A 16,930-nucleotide genomic window follows, 5' to 3' on the forward strand; every position below is an offset into this window, starting at 1 on the left:
CTCCTCCAGCCTTGAGAGTGGAAGCTAGATTTCAACCTGAGTAACAGAGTAGATTAAACTGACAACATCTGAGCACACACCTGCACCTGTGTGCACAGTCACAAAGATACTTCACTGTAGTCTGAGCTGTATGGTTGCATTTCAAAATATCTATGTCTATATCTACCTAGTCTTCTGTTTTTTAAGTCTCCTGTGCTCATCAAGCCAGCATTTATTTGATAAAAATACAGAAAAAACAGTAGGCTGATATTGTGAAATATTATTACAATTTAAAATAATATAAAATTAAATAATAAAATATATTTAATTTTCTATTTGAATATATTTAATATATAATTTATTTCTGTGATACAAAGCTGAATTTTAATCAGTCATGACTCCGGTCTTCAGTGTCACATGATCCTTCAGAAATATATTGTCAGCTGGAAAGATTTGAAAAAGAAACCCATTTCATCTTATCTGAGACAGTTATTTGTCATATTTCCCCTAGAAAGTGTCAGCGTAATAATAATAAAAAAATCGCTTATAGTTCCCCTTTATTCAAACCTGTGGGAGGGGTTTACATTTCTACACAACGCGAGGTCAAGAACAACTTTTGTCCAATCATCGTTGAGGAAATTTCTACAAGCCTTTTCATTGGCTCAAACGAACCCGGAAGTTGATCAGCTTGATGTTGACAGGGAAATATCTGCTGGAGCTGTGTATCACTCCCAATTCTGAACTCAGAAACCATATCATTTGTTTGCAATCTAAATAAATTAGCAAAAAAGAAAGTCACTTTGCAGTTGCATCTTCCAGTTTGCGAGGATGGGATCTAAAGATCTGAAACTCCTGGATGTGTTTTCATACGAGAGTCTCGTGCATGCAGTCGCCGGTGCGATGGTAAAAACTCAGCTTTACATGATCACGTCACATCTGTAGGGTTTTTATATGATCTCATTTACGGCTTTTTGAACGATGACACATGTACAGTTATCACACACTTTGATCTGCTTTTCTGAACTCCACCTGCTGCATGACAGCATTAAAAACAAGTCGAGGAAAAATAAAGAAATCAATAAGTCTTCATAAAATGTGGATTTTGATTGCTTTGAACCTTTAAAGTCAGCATATTAAAATATTGACACAAAAAATCGAATATGGTAAATTTACACACACACACACACATATATAATCTTTTTAATATAAGTAATTTGTTTGCAGGGCAGTGTTACAGCAATGACTGTTTTCTTTCCTCTTGACACAGCTCGGCTTCGGCTGCAAGGTAAACAGTGAAACAGATTGATTTTTTATTTCCCTTTTGCCCCTTTATGTTCTGTTTTCTGTGTTTTAAAATATGTGACCACATTTCTTTCTGTTTCTGTGCAGTTGATGAAAAGCGGAAAGCCAAATCTACTCCAGCCATTCTGTCGGAGATCATCAAGGAAGAGGGTCTGTAAGTTATTTTACATGCATTAAATCAATGCATGTGGCATCATCTAAGCCTGAAGGTCTTTTTCATTTTATTTCAGGTTGCAAGCATAACCAATAACCAGTCTTTTTTTAAACTCTCTCTCTCTCTCTCTCTCTCTCTCTCTCTCTCTCTCTCTCTCTCTCTCTCTCTCTCTCTCTCTCTCCTCAGGTTAGCTCCATATAGAGGCTGGTTCCCTGTAATCTGCAGCCTCTGTTGCTCAAACTTCGTCTACTTCTATTGTTTCCATAGTCTGAAGGCCGCCTGGCTGCAAGGTCAGAGGTCAACGCCAGGGCGAGACCTCGTCATTGGCATTGCTGCAGGTTTGCTTATTTGAAAATGTACTGTATGTGCTTCTCAGAGGAAAGCAGGAAAGCTCAGTTTCCCTTTATATTACGAGAAGTCTGACTCTCTAACCATTAGGCCACAACTGCCCCATGATATTTGATCATAATTACAGTAATATTATGAAATATTATTATCATTTAAAATGAATAAATGTGTATAAATGACTTTTGCTTGAATATATTTGATTTAATATTTAATACAAAGAACAACATTTATTTTAAATAGAAACCTTTCATAAAATGTCACTTTTTAATAAATTTAATGCATCCTTAATAAATAAAAGTAGTGGTACTTTATCATGGTTTCCACAAAAATATTAAGCTGCACAACTGTTTTCAACATTGAGAATAATCGGAAATGTTCTGAAGGATCATGTGACACTGAAGACTGGAGTAATGATGCTGAAAATTCAGCTTTGACATCACAGGAATAAATTACATTTTAAAATATATTAAAATAGAAAACAGTTCTTTTAAATTGCAATAATATTTCACAATATTACTCTCTTTATTGTATTTTTGATCAAATAAAAGCTGGTGAGCATAAGAGACTTCTTTCTAAATTTATTATCTTATTTATTCCAAACTTTAGGCCAGTTGTGTATATATTCAAATTATTTTTGGCAATGGTATTAATATATATATATATATATATATATATATATATATATATATATATATATATATATATATATATATATATATATATATATATTATATTATATTTCATGTTTCCTCATCTTCTACTATATGCATGCACTAAAATAAAGCTAACTGTCTGCCTTTAGGTGTAGTGAATGTTCTTGTGACCACTCCACTCTGGGTAGTCAATACCAGACTGAAACTGCAGGGCGCGAAATTCAGAAATGAGGACATACAGCCCACACACTACAGAGGAATTATGGGTAAAATATATCAGACATGATACTAATTTCATTCCCTTTAATTAAAATGTGTGATATCATTAGTTGACCGGTCTCTCTTCAGATGCGTTTGTACAGATCATGCAGCAGGAAGGAGTGGGAGCGTTATGGAACGGGACGTTTCCCTCCCTGCTGCTGGTGCTCAATCCAGCTGTGCAGTTCATGATCTACGAGGGTCTGAAAAGGCATCTCCTGAGGGGTGTGAGCAGAGAGGTTAGACTACTGATACAAAGACAGTCTTCTGGGGACTTCTTTTATAATGTTCTAATGTATTTTCAAGATGGAGGCGCAACATGGCTGCCGCCATTCGAGCGACTCGCTCGTTTGTATTATAAATGGCAGATTTTACGCTTACGAGAATACTCTATTAGTTGGTGGAAGTAATTACACATGAATGAGCACATATACTTTTGATAGAACAAAGTGTTTTTTGCTAAGAATCAACTTAAAAAGTTACACAGTGTAGCTTTAAGGACAGTGCAGTAATGGATTATCTTCATTTAGAGGTTTTTCTCAGCAGACCTGATTATGACAGCACATGAATAAACAGATGAGTCTGTTCACAAGATCTCTGTTGCCTGGGAAACGGTAACCACAGCATTTCTGATATTGTAGAGTGTGCAGATGACGATTAGAAATGTTAGAGTGGATATGCCCATTCAGCACTCATGAGCGAGCATCTGTCGAGGATGAGTAAACCACTCCACAGATAGTGTATTGATTCCATAGTGATATAGCAATACGATTATGCAAACATGTATGATGTCACAGAACATTCAGTTTCCATTGAAGTTCCATTAAAGTTTAAATTCAAATCAGGCTTTTTGGTTTAAACTTAAAGGGATAGTTCACCCCAAAAATGAAAATTCTGTCAGTAATTACTCACCCTCATGTTGTTCCAACCCCGTAAGACTTTCGTTCATCTTCGGAACACAAATTAAGATATTTTTGATGAAATCTGAGAGCTGTCTCACTCCTTCATAGGCTGCTAGGTAATTTCATCTGCCGGTCCAGAAAAGTTAGTAAAGACATTGTTAAAATAGTCCAAGTGACTACAGTGGCTCAACCTTAAGTTTATCAATACTTTTTGTGCACAAAAAAATAACGACTTTATTCAACTCTTCATTTTCTTCTGTGGGCCTCTGAGTGAGTTCGCGAAAGCGCCACGACGCATGCGTGAGAACTGAGAAGATGACGCAGATGGGTCTCGATGTAGTGTTTAAAATGGTTCTAAAGTGTGCATTTACTGAATGTCCGAATCGTGAGAAACCAACGAGAAAACGTAAAAGTGCCTTACCAATGCCGTAAAATGAATAGCTTACCTTTCACACTTTCCCATCAAATGATCATGAGCGTCATCTTCTCAGTTCTCACGCATACGTCGTGACGCTCTCGCGAACTCACTCAGATGCCCACACAGAAGAAAATGAAGAGTTGAATAAAGTTGTTATTTTGGGGGGTTTTTGTGCACAAAAAGTATTCTCGTCGCTTGATAAACTTAAGGTTGAGCCACTGTAGTCACTTGGACTATTTTAACAATGTCTTTACTAACTTTTCTGGGATGGCAGATATCGATTACATAGAAGCCTATGAAGAAGTGATCCAGCTCTCAGATTTCATCAAAAATATCTTAATTTATGTTCTGAAGATGAACTAAAGTCTTAGGCCGTGTGTCCACCAAAGCGTTTTTTTCACGCGGATGGCGTGTTTTTTCAATGGGAGTGCCGCATTTTTAAAACGCTATGAGCGCAACGAGGCGCTGAGCGTTTTTAAAACGCTGAAGCTCTGAGTGCTCGGCGTTTTTTACAGGTCGCCGAGAGTTGAAGAATGTTCAACTTTGGATAAAACGCAGCGCTCATCACTGTCACATTTTACCTAGCCGTCCAATCACAGTGGAGGAGGGGCGGGACATATACCACACCGACCAACTGTCACAACATTCTTTCTGTACAACGACATCAACCAGCAGAGCTAACCGAACAAAATGAATGAAAAATAAATTTTTAGTATGAAACAAATTATCTGCGAACTCAGTTACAAGTAAACTGTGCTGCGGATATTCTGTATCATAGCAATGAAGTGTCTCAACTGAAAAAACGCTGCGCTGCCAAAATGCTCTCAAGCGCCCACAGCTAGGCGTTTTCAGCAGAGCGTCTAGCGTTTTCAGCTGGCTAAAAACGCTTCGGTGGACACACGGCCTTACGGGGTTGGAACAACATGAGGGTGAGTAATTACTGACAGAATATTCATTTTTGGGTGAACTAACCCTTTAAATGTGCTGTTTCCTCTGTGTTGACAGGGTGACTGTAAATGGGTTTGCAATGTGTTCAATTGTGATTGAAATGATTGATTTTCATTTTAGGGTGAACTATACCTTTAATTGATATGTTTCACTATGATTCTGTCTGATTGTTAATAGCTGTCCTCGGTGGAGGTGTTTCTTATTGGAGCCATTGCTAAAGCCATAGCAACCACCATAACCTACCCACTACAGACAGTTCAGTCGGTTCTACGGGTAAGACCACAATACATTTGGATTAAATTTACCCAAGCAGGTCTCATGTACATTCAAATGTTTGGGGTCACTAAGAAAGACATTTTGAAATGAATTCATACTTTTTTGAAAGAAATTTTATCCATCCTCCATAATTCAAGCTGTTCATTGTTTGTTCATGTTAGTTCACAGTGTATTTACTAATGTTAACAAATACAACCTTTGATTTTAATAATGTATTAGTAAATGTTTAAAATAACATGAACAAAGACTAATAATTGCTGTAGAAGTGCAGTTCATTATTAGTTCATGTAGTTTACTAATGTTAACTAATGAAACCTTATTGTAAAGTGTTACCAAAATTTCTATTCACCAAATAATCACGTTTTAAACAAAAAAATATGAATTACCACAACTGTTTTCAACATTGATAATAATAAGAAATGTTTCTAGAGCAGCAAATCATCGTATTAGAATGATTTCTGAAGGATCATGTGACACTGAAGACTGGAGTAATGATGCTGAAAATTCAGCTTTGATCACAGGAATAAAATAAAGTTGAATAAAAACATATATATACCAAAATACTGTATAGTTTGATTGAACGAGACCACTGATGTCAACAACAAAAGATAGTTGAGGGAAGCATTTTCTCCTCCCTTTTAAGAGTGGATTTATTTATCTCTCTTAACTATCCACGGTTATATGGTTAGATCAATTTGCTTGTAATCATTTAGCATTATTTTTCTCTTCTGTCCCTATCAGAACAGACCTGCTCACCAGTTCAGAACCACTGTTAGACATTAGGAATCCACACCTCTTCTAAAGTTTTTATTTTGTTTGTGTACTGATAATATGGTCTATTTAACCTGTCCTGTCCCTCTGTGTTCAGTTCGGACAGCATGGCAGGCCTGCAGATCAGTCCAAACTCCTGAATAGCCTGAGATCTGTCATGTATCTGCTCATCAATAGAGTCAGGTGCAATTACACACACTCAGACTCTCAGACACACACGTAATCCATTCTGCAGTTCATTTTTAGTAGCTTAGCTCACTCACACATGTTATTATCTTATGACATCTGAACTGTCAAACTGACATGTTTGTTGATTGATTTACTGCAGGAAGTGGGGCATGCTGGGATTGTTTAAAGGCCTGGAGGCGAAGCTGCTTCAGACGGTCCTCACTGCCGCACTGATGTTCTTGCTGTACGAGAAAATTGCCAACACCACCTTCAGGGTCATGGGGGTCAAACGCACAGTGACGTCCCACTGATGTCATAGGAACTTCATGCGCTGACATGAGAACTCATGTGTTGAGCAGTGGTCAAATGATGTGTGTTTCATAAATGGACGAAACATACAGTACCAGTCAAAAGTTTAGACACACTTGACTCTTACATGCTTGATATAAACTCTGCAGGCAAGTTTGCATTTTGCCAACATATGAATAGCTCTACAAAACTTTTTTTTAATGGTTGAGTTGGACTGAATAGTGAAAGGAAATTCAACCAACTAGTGATAAGCATAAATGGAAACTCCGTCAGTACAGTATCCCATGATGCACCTCATTGTTTGCAAGAATGTCCAGAGTGTGCAGAGCTGTGATCTAGACATTTGATCATTTAGCAGATGCTTTTATATGAAGAAACTTTGAAATAAGGAACATCACAAGCAATTTGTCATAAGAGCGAACAATGTTGTTATTGTCATTTTCGGTAATTGAAATGAAGCTGAAATAAAATTAAATATGGATATTGGATAAAATCCTTACAAACTTGAATAGCTTAAATGAAAATAGAAATGTTGCCTTTGCGTCAAATTGAAATAAACAAGTTTAAGTACTAAAATTACTTTAACTGAAAAACATTATTGTACATTACATTACACAGCAATTACTAAAACATAACCTACAATTAGAATGAAAATATAATATATAGCTAATTCAAAATATTGATAAATGCTATAATAGTATATAAATAATACTAAAATAAAACTGATTCATTTATGACCAGATTGAAAGTATAAACCAGAAATGAAGTGTGGATACTTTAAAGCAGCTAAAATATAGGTCATTTTTGATTTGTGAATTTTTTGGGGGGTTTTATGTAATTCTTACTTTCTTTAGTGTTATTTTGTATTTTAATGACTTTTATTGAGAATAGTAATAAGGAGTGTGTCCAAACTTTTGACTGATAGTGTAATAATACAAATTAATATATATGCACAATTACTGAAATCAGCCCCACTTAAGTAATTAATGCAATATACTCATTAATGCAAAATTGCCTTGATGCCTTGGTCACTATTTTATATAGTATTTTGAACTAACCTTGTTTACGAATACCAGTCCAGATACAAAGCGTCAAAAGGAATGTAACGCTTGTGACGGATCTGTTTTGTGAGAGAGATCATTGCTGTCAACAGTGGACCCTGATCTCAGATCAGCCCTCCTGCATTGATGTATCATATAGAAACAACCAGGGCTGCGTTTCCCAAAAGCATCGTAATTGCCACCAGTGGTTTCTATGATCAACTTAGGCTTACGATGTTTGTGGGAAAGGCAGCCCAGGCTGGTTTTTCTGGTTCTGTTTAAGTGGTACTTGATTTTACTTGACAACTCAAAGCCACTGAGGCTGTAACAGACCTTTAACCTAAAAGATCTACAGCCTGAACTTTAAAATATCTTACTTTTATCATTCTTGATAAGGGACTGGAATAACCAGTTAGTGAGTCAGAATCACCACATCTGAACTCTGAATGTTGCACTTGCACACAGAGAAACTGTAAGACACCGAGGCTTATGTGCATGCTTTATAGAGAGACTCATGTGAATCCATACAGATATTAAAATGCATTTGGACTGTAAAATCATTTCAAAAGTCTCTCATTGCTGATGTGGAATCGTCAGCATACTGTTACAGATGTTTATGAATGTAAAATGTGGATGTTTTTTCCCTTAAATGTCAGAATGATTATTAACATTGATTAATATATTAATAATCGCAAACCCAGTCAGATGATTCAAACTATAAATACTTTAGCATAGGCTACTGTATTTATTGATGACTACTTAGATTTTATAATTGATGTCACATAAAATTTGCGTAATATTTTTTTATACAATAAAATAATTGATCAATGATAATGTGGTACAAAATGGAGTCGTATGAACTGTTTTGCTTTCAAGGTTTAAACCTCAATATTGACAGGGTCAGACAAACAGTTGATTGCGTAAATTGTCCTCGAGGAGGCAGTAAGATCACTCTTTTTGCGCTATTCAACTCAAAATTCTCAGACTAGAGTCCATAAGAAGTTTTCCAAGTCACCATGATTTTAGTGACTAATTAATATATTTTTTAAATAGTTAAAATATTTAAATTATACAAATATTTGTAATAAAGTATCATCATTGTTGAACTAACAGACAAAGACGAATTGTGGGTCACAAAAAAAATCCCTAATATTTTTATGTTATTGGAGATATTTGTACACTTTAAAGTATATAGTATATAACATTTTTTATTTTATTTTGTAAATAACGTACAAGCTAACTTTCATTTAACATTTGGTAAAATCCATAGACAGTAAAGGTAAAATCTCAACGCTGAGCTACCACCCTCAACCGATGAGCATTCCGATTGGCCCTCTCATTCCACCGAGAACAGCGAGCAGCGCTGTGATTGGTTTAGTAGGTCATCGTTCAACACAGTCGACCTCGTTTGTTTACAGATATGGCTCTGGTTTGTCCCTGTCGCGGAAGTCATTTAAATGAGCCTATTGGTTATTTGCGATGCCAGTCTTCTAAGTACTCGCCAACTATTAGATGGATCATAAAAATGGGCGGGGTTCCGGTTGAAGTTTGCTGGATATCGGAAACGATTAACAAGTCCAGACCATTGGAATACCAATAGATGATGAGATGTATCAACCATTGTAAAGTAAGACAACTGTTAAACTAATGCTTAGGTTTGACGCGCTATCGCTGTGCAGGCGCAGTCTTTTGAGCCAATACTTTCAGGGTGTTTAATATTGCATCATGAGCTTGCTGGAAGTTGCATTGTGAACGTTAGTTGGGAACAGCAAGCACATGGTCTGAGTTTGCTTGTCAGGATACTGTGCCATATGTTTGCTGGGTGAGACAGCATCTTTTTGGGGGTTGTCCTGCGTATGACTGAAGATTATTAGGGATACAGGTCACCTTGACCACAGTGGGCATAGGAGGGTGCTTGTGGTCCTGATGCTGTGAAGGTGGGACTGTTATGTAACGTGCATCATGACATGGTGTCTTTATTCTTTTATTGAATGCATCTGTCGTTAGGTGAGTTTGCATATTATGACAGCTCTTAGAACATGTTATTTAAAGCTTTTAAAGTGTTATTTTGCCTTTGTTCCAAAAGTACTATGGTTATGCCATATATTTTGTTTTTGGACAATATACCTTGGTAAATAATACAAACAATACCAAATAGTTTTTGACATTTATGGGATTATCATACCATGTACAATATCACAGTGTATGTGAATGTGGTATCCAAGTTCCAAGGTGTATGAAAGAAAAAATAATTTAGACACTTCAGTTAAAGTCTAAAGTCTTAGTTTAGGTAAATGCTGATGGTCATACAGATGCGTTTGATCTCTGTATGACTGCATTATTGCTTTATAAACAATAGTTTAATGTCCTGTTTTGCATTCATTTTGTTGGTTTGTTAATATAAATGATTTTTAATGAACTTAAAAGTTATCCTTTTTTGTTGTTTATTTAATAATATTACATTATGCTAAATAGGTTTATGAAAAAGAATGTGAGTATTTCTTAAAACTAGACATTTATTAAAAAAAATGTTTGACATTTTTTAATAATTTTTTTTATATATATTTTTATATATATATTAAAATAAATAGGTTTGTGATGAATATATTTCTAAAATAATAAATAAAAAATGTATTATAATAAATAGGGTAATTAAAAATATGAATATATTTCTAGAATTATAAATATGTATTAAAATAAATGGGTTCAAGGTTCTGCTGTAAGTGTCTTGGGATGTATTGCATGATGCATAAGACTTATTGATCTGTATTTCTGCCACATCAGCGTTTTAACTGCTGGTTGGAAACATGATGAATATACAATATTTAACATATACCACACAGTTTATGATCAACAGGCATGCCTTCTGCTTCACACACTGTGTGTGTGTGTGTATAAACTAGGTCAGCTGATGATTCATAGTGACTCAATAAAGTGGGACAAAATGAACTCGAACTTCTGCTTCATTTCACACTATATAGAGACTTTGAGACAAACCAGCTTAAAATGATAAAAAACAACAGTCCTCACTTATTTCTTTAATATGTTTCTTGTGCATGCCTCTTTTTAGTCACTCTTACTTTTGTCCTTTTGTCTCGAAGCTCAGGTTCCAAGGAATGTTGAAGTTCAGCTTTATCAGCAGCAGAAATGTGCAGCTTGTACTTTTGATAAAGCACATTAATTCTTCAGCTAAAATATGTGTTATTTGGGCTTTAAGATTGTCTGATTTGTCCTTTAAGTTGTGGTACTGCTGTTCTATGTGGATAGACTTCTGGTTATGGGCTACCGCCTTTTTAGCATTTTTAATTCTTTGCTAACTTGTAAGCATTTTGCTTTCTGTTATGTATTTCACATTATCTTTGTGACAAATCAGCAGAATTTGCAACAGCAATGCTATCTGTGCAAAAACAATGGTTTTGTGGAAACTACAAAAATGACTGTTAGCTATATCATTTCCAGCTTCTTGTTTTGTAGTTTAAAGAAAAATCTTGTGAAGAAAAATATGAATATTTCTAAAATAAGTATTTCTAAAACATTAAATATATTAAACATTCTAATAAAAATAAAAATGAACAAATATTAAAATACTTAACATGATCATTCTTTTGTGGTGGGGTCTGTGTTGACATGGTGAGAAAAAAAAATTTAAACTACTACTGGCAAATCCTTATTGTCGAATCCTTATGATCGTTTTACCTAATACCCCTAATGTGAACTGATCTCTGGGATGATTTTGGTAACATTTTTTTGGGCCCAATTCTCACTATTAACTAGCTGCTTATTGGCATGCATATCACTAGGATATTGGTTGTTTATTAGTACTTATAAAGCCTTAATATTAATGCCTTATTCTGCATGACCATTTTCTACATCCCTGAATCTTACCCCAACCTAAACTTAACAACGACCTTACTAACTATTTATAGGCAATAATTAGGAGTTTATTGAGGCAAAAGTCAGTTAATAGTTAGTTAATAGTGAGAATTGGACTCTAAACTTAAGTGTGACCATGTTTTTTATTAGCTAATCTTTTGCTCTTTCTTTTCCTATTTTCTTTCTTGTAGTTGGTGGTGCGTCACACCTGACATGGAATTACTCCGGACTCTTTTGAACAGGGAATAAATCAGGTAACTGAATCACAGGCACACGTAAACACCTCTGGGTATTTTCCACCTCACAGCTCCTCGTATTTATTTTGCTGCTGTTCTGCATTCCCAAAACCCTGTTATTATCTTCACTTCTCAGAAATTCAGCGCTCTTTAATTTGGAGTAGTAGTAGATTTATATAGTTCAAACGGCATGTGAATTGATCATCTCTTTCGCTTTACTAGTTAGCCTACAGTATATGGTAGCATGAAATAAACATGAACATCAGAAGGTACAGTATGTTGAAAGATCCTGTACAACTTAACGTAATTTGTATCATGTCTCGTGTTATCGCTCAATTAGCATTTCAACTGTGGTGAGATGTCAAAAAACAGCTTGTACTGTAAACCATGTGTCACATAACGTTACATTTACCTCAGGAAAGCCATTCAGTGACCATAAACTCGTTAGTTAGCTAGAAAAATGAACAGTGTTCTACAATATTTCATATGTTTGAATAAATCCATCATGAAAACAAGCTTTTATGACAGCCACCCTTTAAATGTTTATATTTAAAATAAACTACTTCGATTAGAACCATAATTGTGTAGGTAATTTAAAAGGTTATTATAATAAAAAAAAACTTTTTTTGTGTAATTTACTCGATTTTACACAAATCAACTAATTTTAACCTTTAAAATAGTCATGTACCCATTGACAGGGTTCCCTGTATAGTTTACAGCTTTAGTTGACAGAGAATGAGAGACAGAGAATGAGAATTCTCGTTTTTCCTTGAGAAAAGTTGACATGTACTATACCTGATACACATCCAAATGAATCAATATCGAATTAAATTGAAATGAAATTGGTATTGAATTAAATGGAATCACAAGCTTGTGAATCGAAATCGAACCCAGCCCTAGTTTGTATTCATAAAGCCTAGGAGTAAAAGTCAACTTGAAACATTTTGCTTTTGTAATCTGATGGATCTCAGAAAAAAAAAAAAAAAAAACTGACTGATAGTCAGTTGGGATTGCGGGCCACTTGGATACTGTTGGCCTGGCTGTTCCTGGCATAGATTAGCCAGCTGCCACTTTGCAGAGACAACAGGCACACGGCATGATATTCTGACTCAGTGACCTCATCTATTTGGTGATGTGTGTAGTCTTAAAATATTGACTTGTCTATGCCCCACGTGTTTAGCTTGGTAAACACAAGAAACAACCATCCTGCCTGCTGTTGAAGCCGATAATAACGCCAGAGAGCATTTGTAGAAGGACAATTCATCCCAGAGATAATGGTGTTTTGCATTCTGACCCAGATAAAAGCAAATGTGCCTGACCACGAAAGCCAAAATAACAAACTTGACCTCAGTTTTACAATTCAAAGACCTGAGGGAAAGACCTTGCTTATGCTGGAGGCTTGGCTTTAAGTCATATCCTGATTCCTTTCCTCACCCATAAAAGTAGCCAAAACCCCCAGAAATTTGTTTCTGTACTGGCTTTAATTGCTTTAATTGCTGGGAGGTAATAAAACAGTGTATTGGAAAGACTGTAACTTCTGAATAGGGTAAGCAGTAATCTTCAAAGTGATGTACGATAAGTGATGTCAGTAAGTGCAATATGTTCCCAGCAGTTGAGCATCAGTTTCCCATAAAGATCAATAAATCATATACATTTTGTGTAAGTGTATAGTGTAATTATCGTGAGTGTGTGTTGGATGTCAGAGTCAGGATGTCTCAGTTTTAAAGTCCATCCATCCATCCATCCATCCTTCTCATCAAAGCTGCATTTATTTGTTTAAAAACACAAAAAACGTAATATTAAGAAAATTAATGATTTCTATTAGAATATTTTTAAACAATGTATTCCTGTGATGGTAAAGCTGAATGTTTGGCATCATTACTCCAGTCTTCAGTGTCACATGATCTCTCAGAAATTATTCTAATAGGCTGATTTGCTGCTATATATGGGTCAATGACGTATAAGGATTTTCAACAGGCCAATTTTAAAATACAAAAAAACATAATACCTGTTGCAATTGTTCAAACATTAAGGATGTTGTGTACACCTAAATTCATTTTAAAAATGTAATTTAAGTGATTTAAGTGTTTTTTCATCTAGATGAATTGTCCGTAGCCTTAAAAAATGTCATGTGGTGCGACCATGATTTATCTTAAAATTAATTAATTTCCTTAACATGCTTAAACATTTTTTTACAAGTTCTTGGTAATTAAAGTGTTTAGAAACCAAGTATTTGCATTTCTTTTGAGTTCTTGTAAATAATGATCTTATTTTTTGTTCTATAATTTCCGAGTTGCCTTCTTAAATCTAGTTAACAGACTTATTTTTCCTGTAAATCACATAAAACTGATAGAAATGTTTTAAAAATATAATTTACTAAAGCATACTGAATCAGTGATTCATATTTCAGCCACAGAAATAAGATATTTTATTTTAAATTTAATACAGTGATTGCTTTTATTGGTCGCACCACATGATAAGTGGTCGCTCCAAATGACACGAAGACCTTATATAGTTAAAAATGTATTTAAAGAGATCAATGAACAATACATTTTATACAAAAAAAAGATTTAAACCAGATTTTATACAAATTTCACAGAATTTTCCTGAACATAAACATTTAATAAACTTTTTTTTATAAAAATCACATCACAAACACAAGTGCACCATTTAATTTAACTTGACTTAGAATTTCTTTCTAACAAATAATAATGTTATAGATATTAATTATTTCATAAAAGTATTGTATACAGTTAACATTTGGGGTCAATAGTTTTTTTTAAGTAATTAATACTTTTATTAATCAAGGACACATTCAGTGTCACATTCAGGCGCAGGCTATAATGTTACGAAAGATTCTATTTCAAATAAATGCTGTTCTTTTGAACTTTCTATTCATCAAATAATCCTGACATATAAAATGTATCACAGTTTCCACAAAAATATGAACATTGATAATAATCAGAAATGTTTCTTGAGCAGCAAATCATTAGTTACTCTGGATCACAAAACCAGTCACAAGTCCAACAGGGTATTTGTGGCAATAGCCAACAATACATTGTATGGGTCAAAATTATCTATTTTTCTTTTATTCCCAAAATCATTAGGATATTAAATAAAGATGTTTTATATTTTGTAAATGTCCTACCATAAATTTATAAACATTTATTTTTGTGAGTGAATATAGCAATATCGCAAACATAAAATTTTTTTTTTTGAGGTCATACCACATGACATCCAAATTTGGCAACTACATACCAACCATTACAAAGGTTTTTTTTTTTTTTCCAATTTGAGAGAATTACAAACCTGCTTGCTGCTTCCATGGGTCCTTGGTAAATTGGTTTATGATGTAACTTCCTGTGTTTGAATAGTTTTCAACATATAAGTCCCAAAATGGTAGTTCCTTGATGGTCGCACCACATGATATTTCATAAAATGGACATCATCGGACAAAGTTTGTTTGTATATTATGATGGAAATATAAATGCAAATGCTTTGAATTTTTTTAAAGGATTACAAAACATTTTGGAAATCATGCCAAATAGTGCAGAATATAAATTTGAATAAATTCAGAGTAATTTCAAAGATGTTTTCAAAACAGAAGTTATGGCCGGACGGTCGCACCACATGATGTTTTGACACTTTAAATAACAAAAAAAAACAAACAAATAGGTAAATGTTTTTGAAAAGTTAAAGTGAGTACATACATGGGAGAGGTACTACAAATATGCAGTATCTTTTTAGGCATTTAAACCCATTTTTGCCTGAAAAAATGCAATCGGACAGAAAATTTAGGCGCCACGTCATTGACCCATATGTATATGCAAATCTCTATACATCTACATCTATATACATTCACAGTCTGGCCCAAACAGTACATCTGGTGTTCTGCAGTCCCTTTTCCCAAACTTCCCTGTGTTCATCGTCGCTCTCAGCACATTTCTCTTACCGCAAATACTCCCACTCATATTTTTAGTATTACTTCACAGAAATGTTCTGTGAACCAACAAAAGGGAAGAAAAAAAGCATATCACAGAAAACAAATGAGTTTGCAAAACAATTTTACTGCAGTGCTGAGAATCTGAGATGTAAACAGAATGCACCTGTCAATCATGTTTTCCCGTTGTGACATCATTCATCACCATGGCGATAGATTCCAGCAGCACTGTTTTGCTCAGATGGCCTGATGAGAACTAAGTGTGTGTGTGTTTTGTGTGACTCACTCGGCACATGACTAATCTGTTATCTGCTCCTCTTCTCTGTACTCGAACCCTGTGGAGAGAAATACGTTTCTGAAAGCACCTGACACTCCTTCTATCCAAACCAATTCTCTTGTTCTGCAACTAAGTGTTTTGTTTTCTGCTAACCCTCTGTGTAGAGGGAAAGTCTGATCCGTATGACTTTTTCTGTTCCACAAAATAAGACCGTTTAAGAATCTTAATGTAGCTTTTTCAGATTATACAGGACAAATAACACCATCAAATCATCAAGAGCTCAGTGAGAAGCCTTACTACAATGAAATCCACTGACATTTTCATTTGTGATTCATGTCATTGTTAGATGACAACAGAAACATTCATTTTTTACATTTTTTTCACCTAATTATGCTCAAACTAATAAAAAAAAAACTTTAATAAATTTTGCTCCAATATTAACTGTGCTTTACCAATTAAATAAACTAAATTAATTCATATGGCTCCCGCTTGAGTTTGCAGCTTTGTTGATGCTTGCAACTTCTCAGTAAACTAGCTGAATCAACAATGTTATTTCCCTATTATTCAAAGCAAGGTGATAGGATCTAACAATGATCTTTTTTTTCTGAAGAGGGGATTTTGTAACCTGAGATAAGTTCTGATGGAGAGCTCGAGAGTTTTTCATTGAAATTTCACTCAAAATGAGAAATCTGTGAATGCTTTCTGGATGTTAAAAACACAGTCATGCATTGTAGAATATTTCAAATTGTCCAGATCTTACTTGTAGCAATTACAAGAAATTATTCAGGACATTTTCAATATTCCACATTGACAGATCCAAAATGTTGTACACAATTCTGTTTATAAATTATTATGTTAACCATATTTTCTCATGCTGTGCGTTTTTTTAACATGCACATGAGAGAACTTTTTTAAAGTTCCCCTGAAGTCAATAATTCAATCCCTTAAAACTCATATTTGAGCACCAAAATAACATATTTAAATGTCTTCATGTCTTAAAATAGCTTGAATGTAACAACCTTGCTTCATTTAGTATATGCAGTGCCATGAATATGAAAATTAGCCCCGCCTCCACTCA

At 34.6% G+C, this 16,930-nt stretch overlaps 1 protein-coding gene across 1 annotated transcript; it reads left to right on the forward strand.

Moving 5' to 3' along the window:
• Window positions 1–647: 647 nt before the first annotated feature.
• slc25a17 (solute carrier family 25 member 17) lies at window positions 648–8,368 on the forward strand. Its single transcript, XM_079873811.1, has 9 exons — window positions 648–882; window positions 1,204–1,264; window positions 1,369–1,435; window positions 1,622–1,773; window positions 2,586–2,702; window positions 2,785–2,933; window positions 5,140–5,235; window positions 6,107–6,192; window positions 6,338–8,368. The coding sequence occupies exons 1-9, from the start codon at window positions 808–810 to the stop codon at window positions 6,486–6,488; spliced, it is 954 nt and encodes a 317-aa protein (XP_079729937.1). The 5' UTR covers window positions 648–807; the 3' UTR covers window positions 6,489–8,368.
• Window positions 8,369–16,930: the final 8,562 nt, after the last annotated feature.

Source organism: Squalius cephalus (assembly GCF_949319135.1).
Source record: "Squalius cephalus genome assembly, chromosome: 1".
In the NCBI taxonomy this organism is placed as follows: domain Eukaryota; kingdom Metazoa; phylum Chordata; class Actinopteri; order Cypriniformes; family Leuciscidae; genus Squalius; species Squalius cephalus.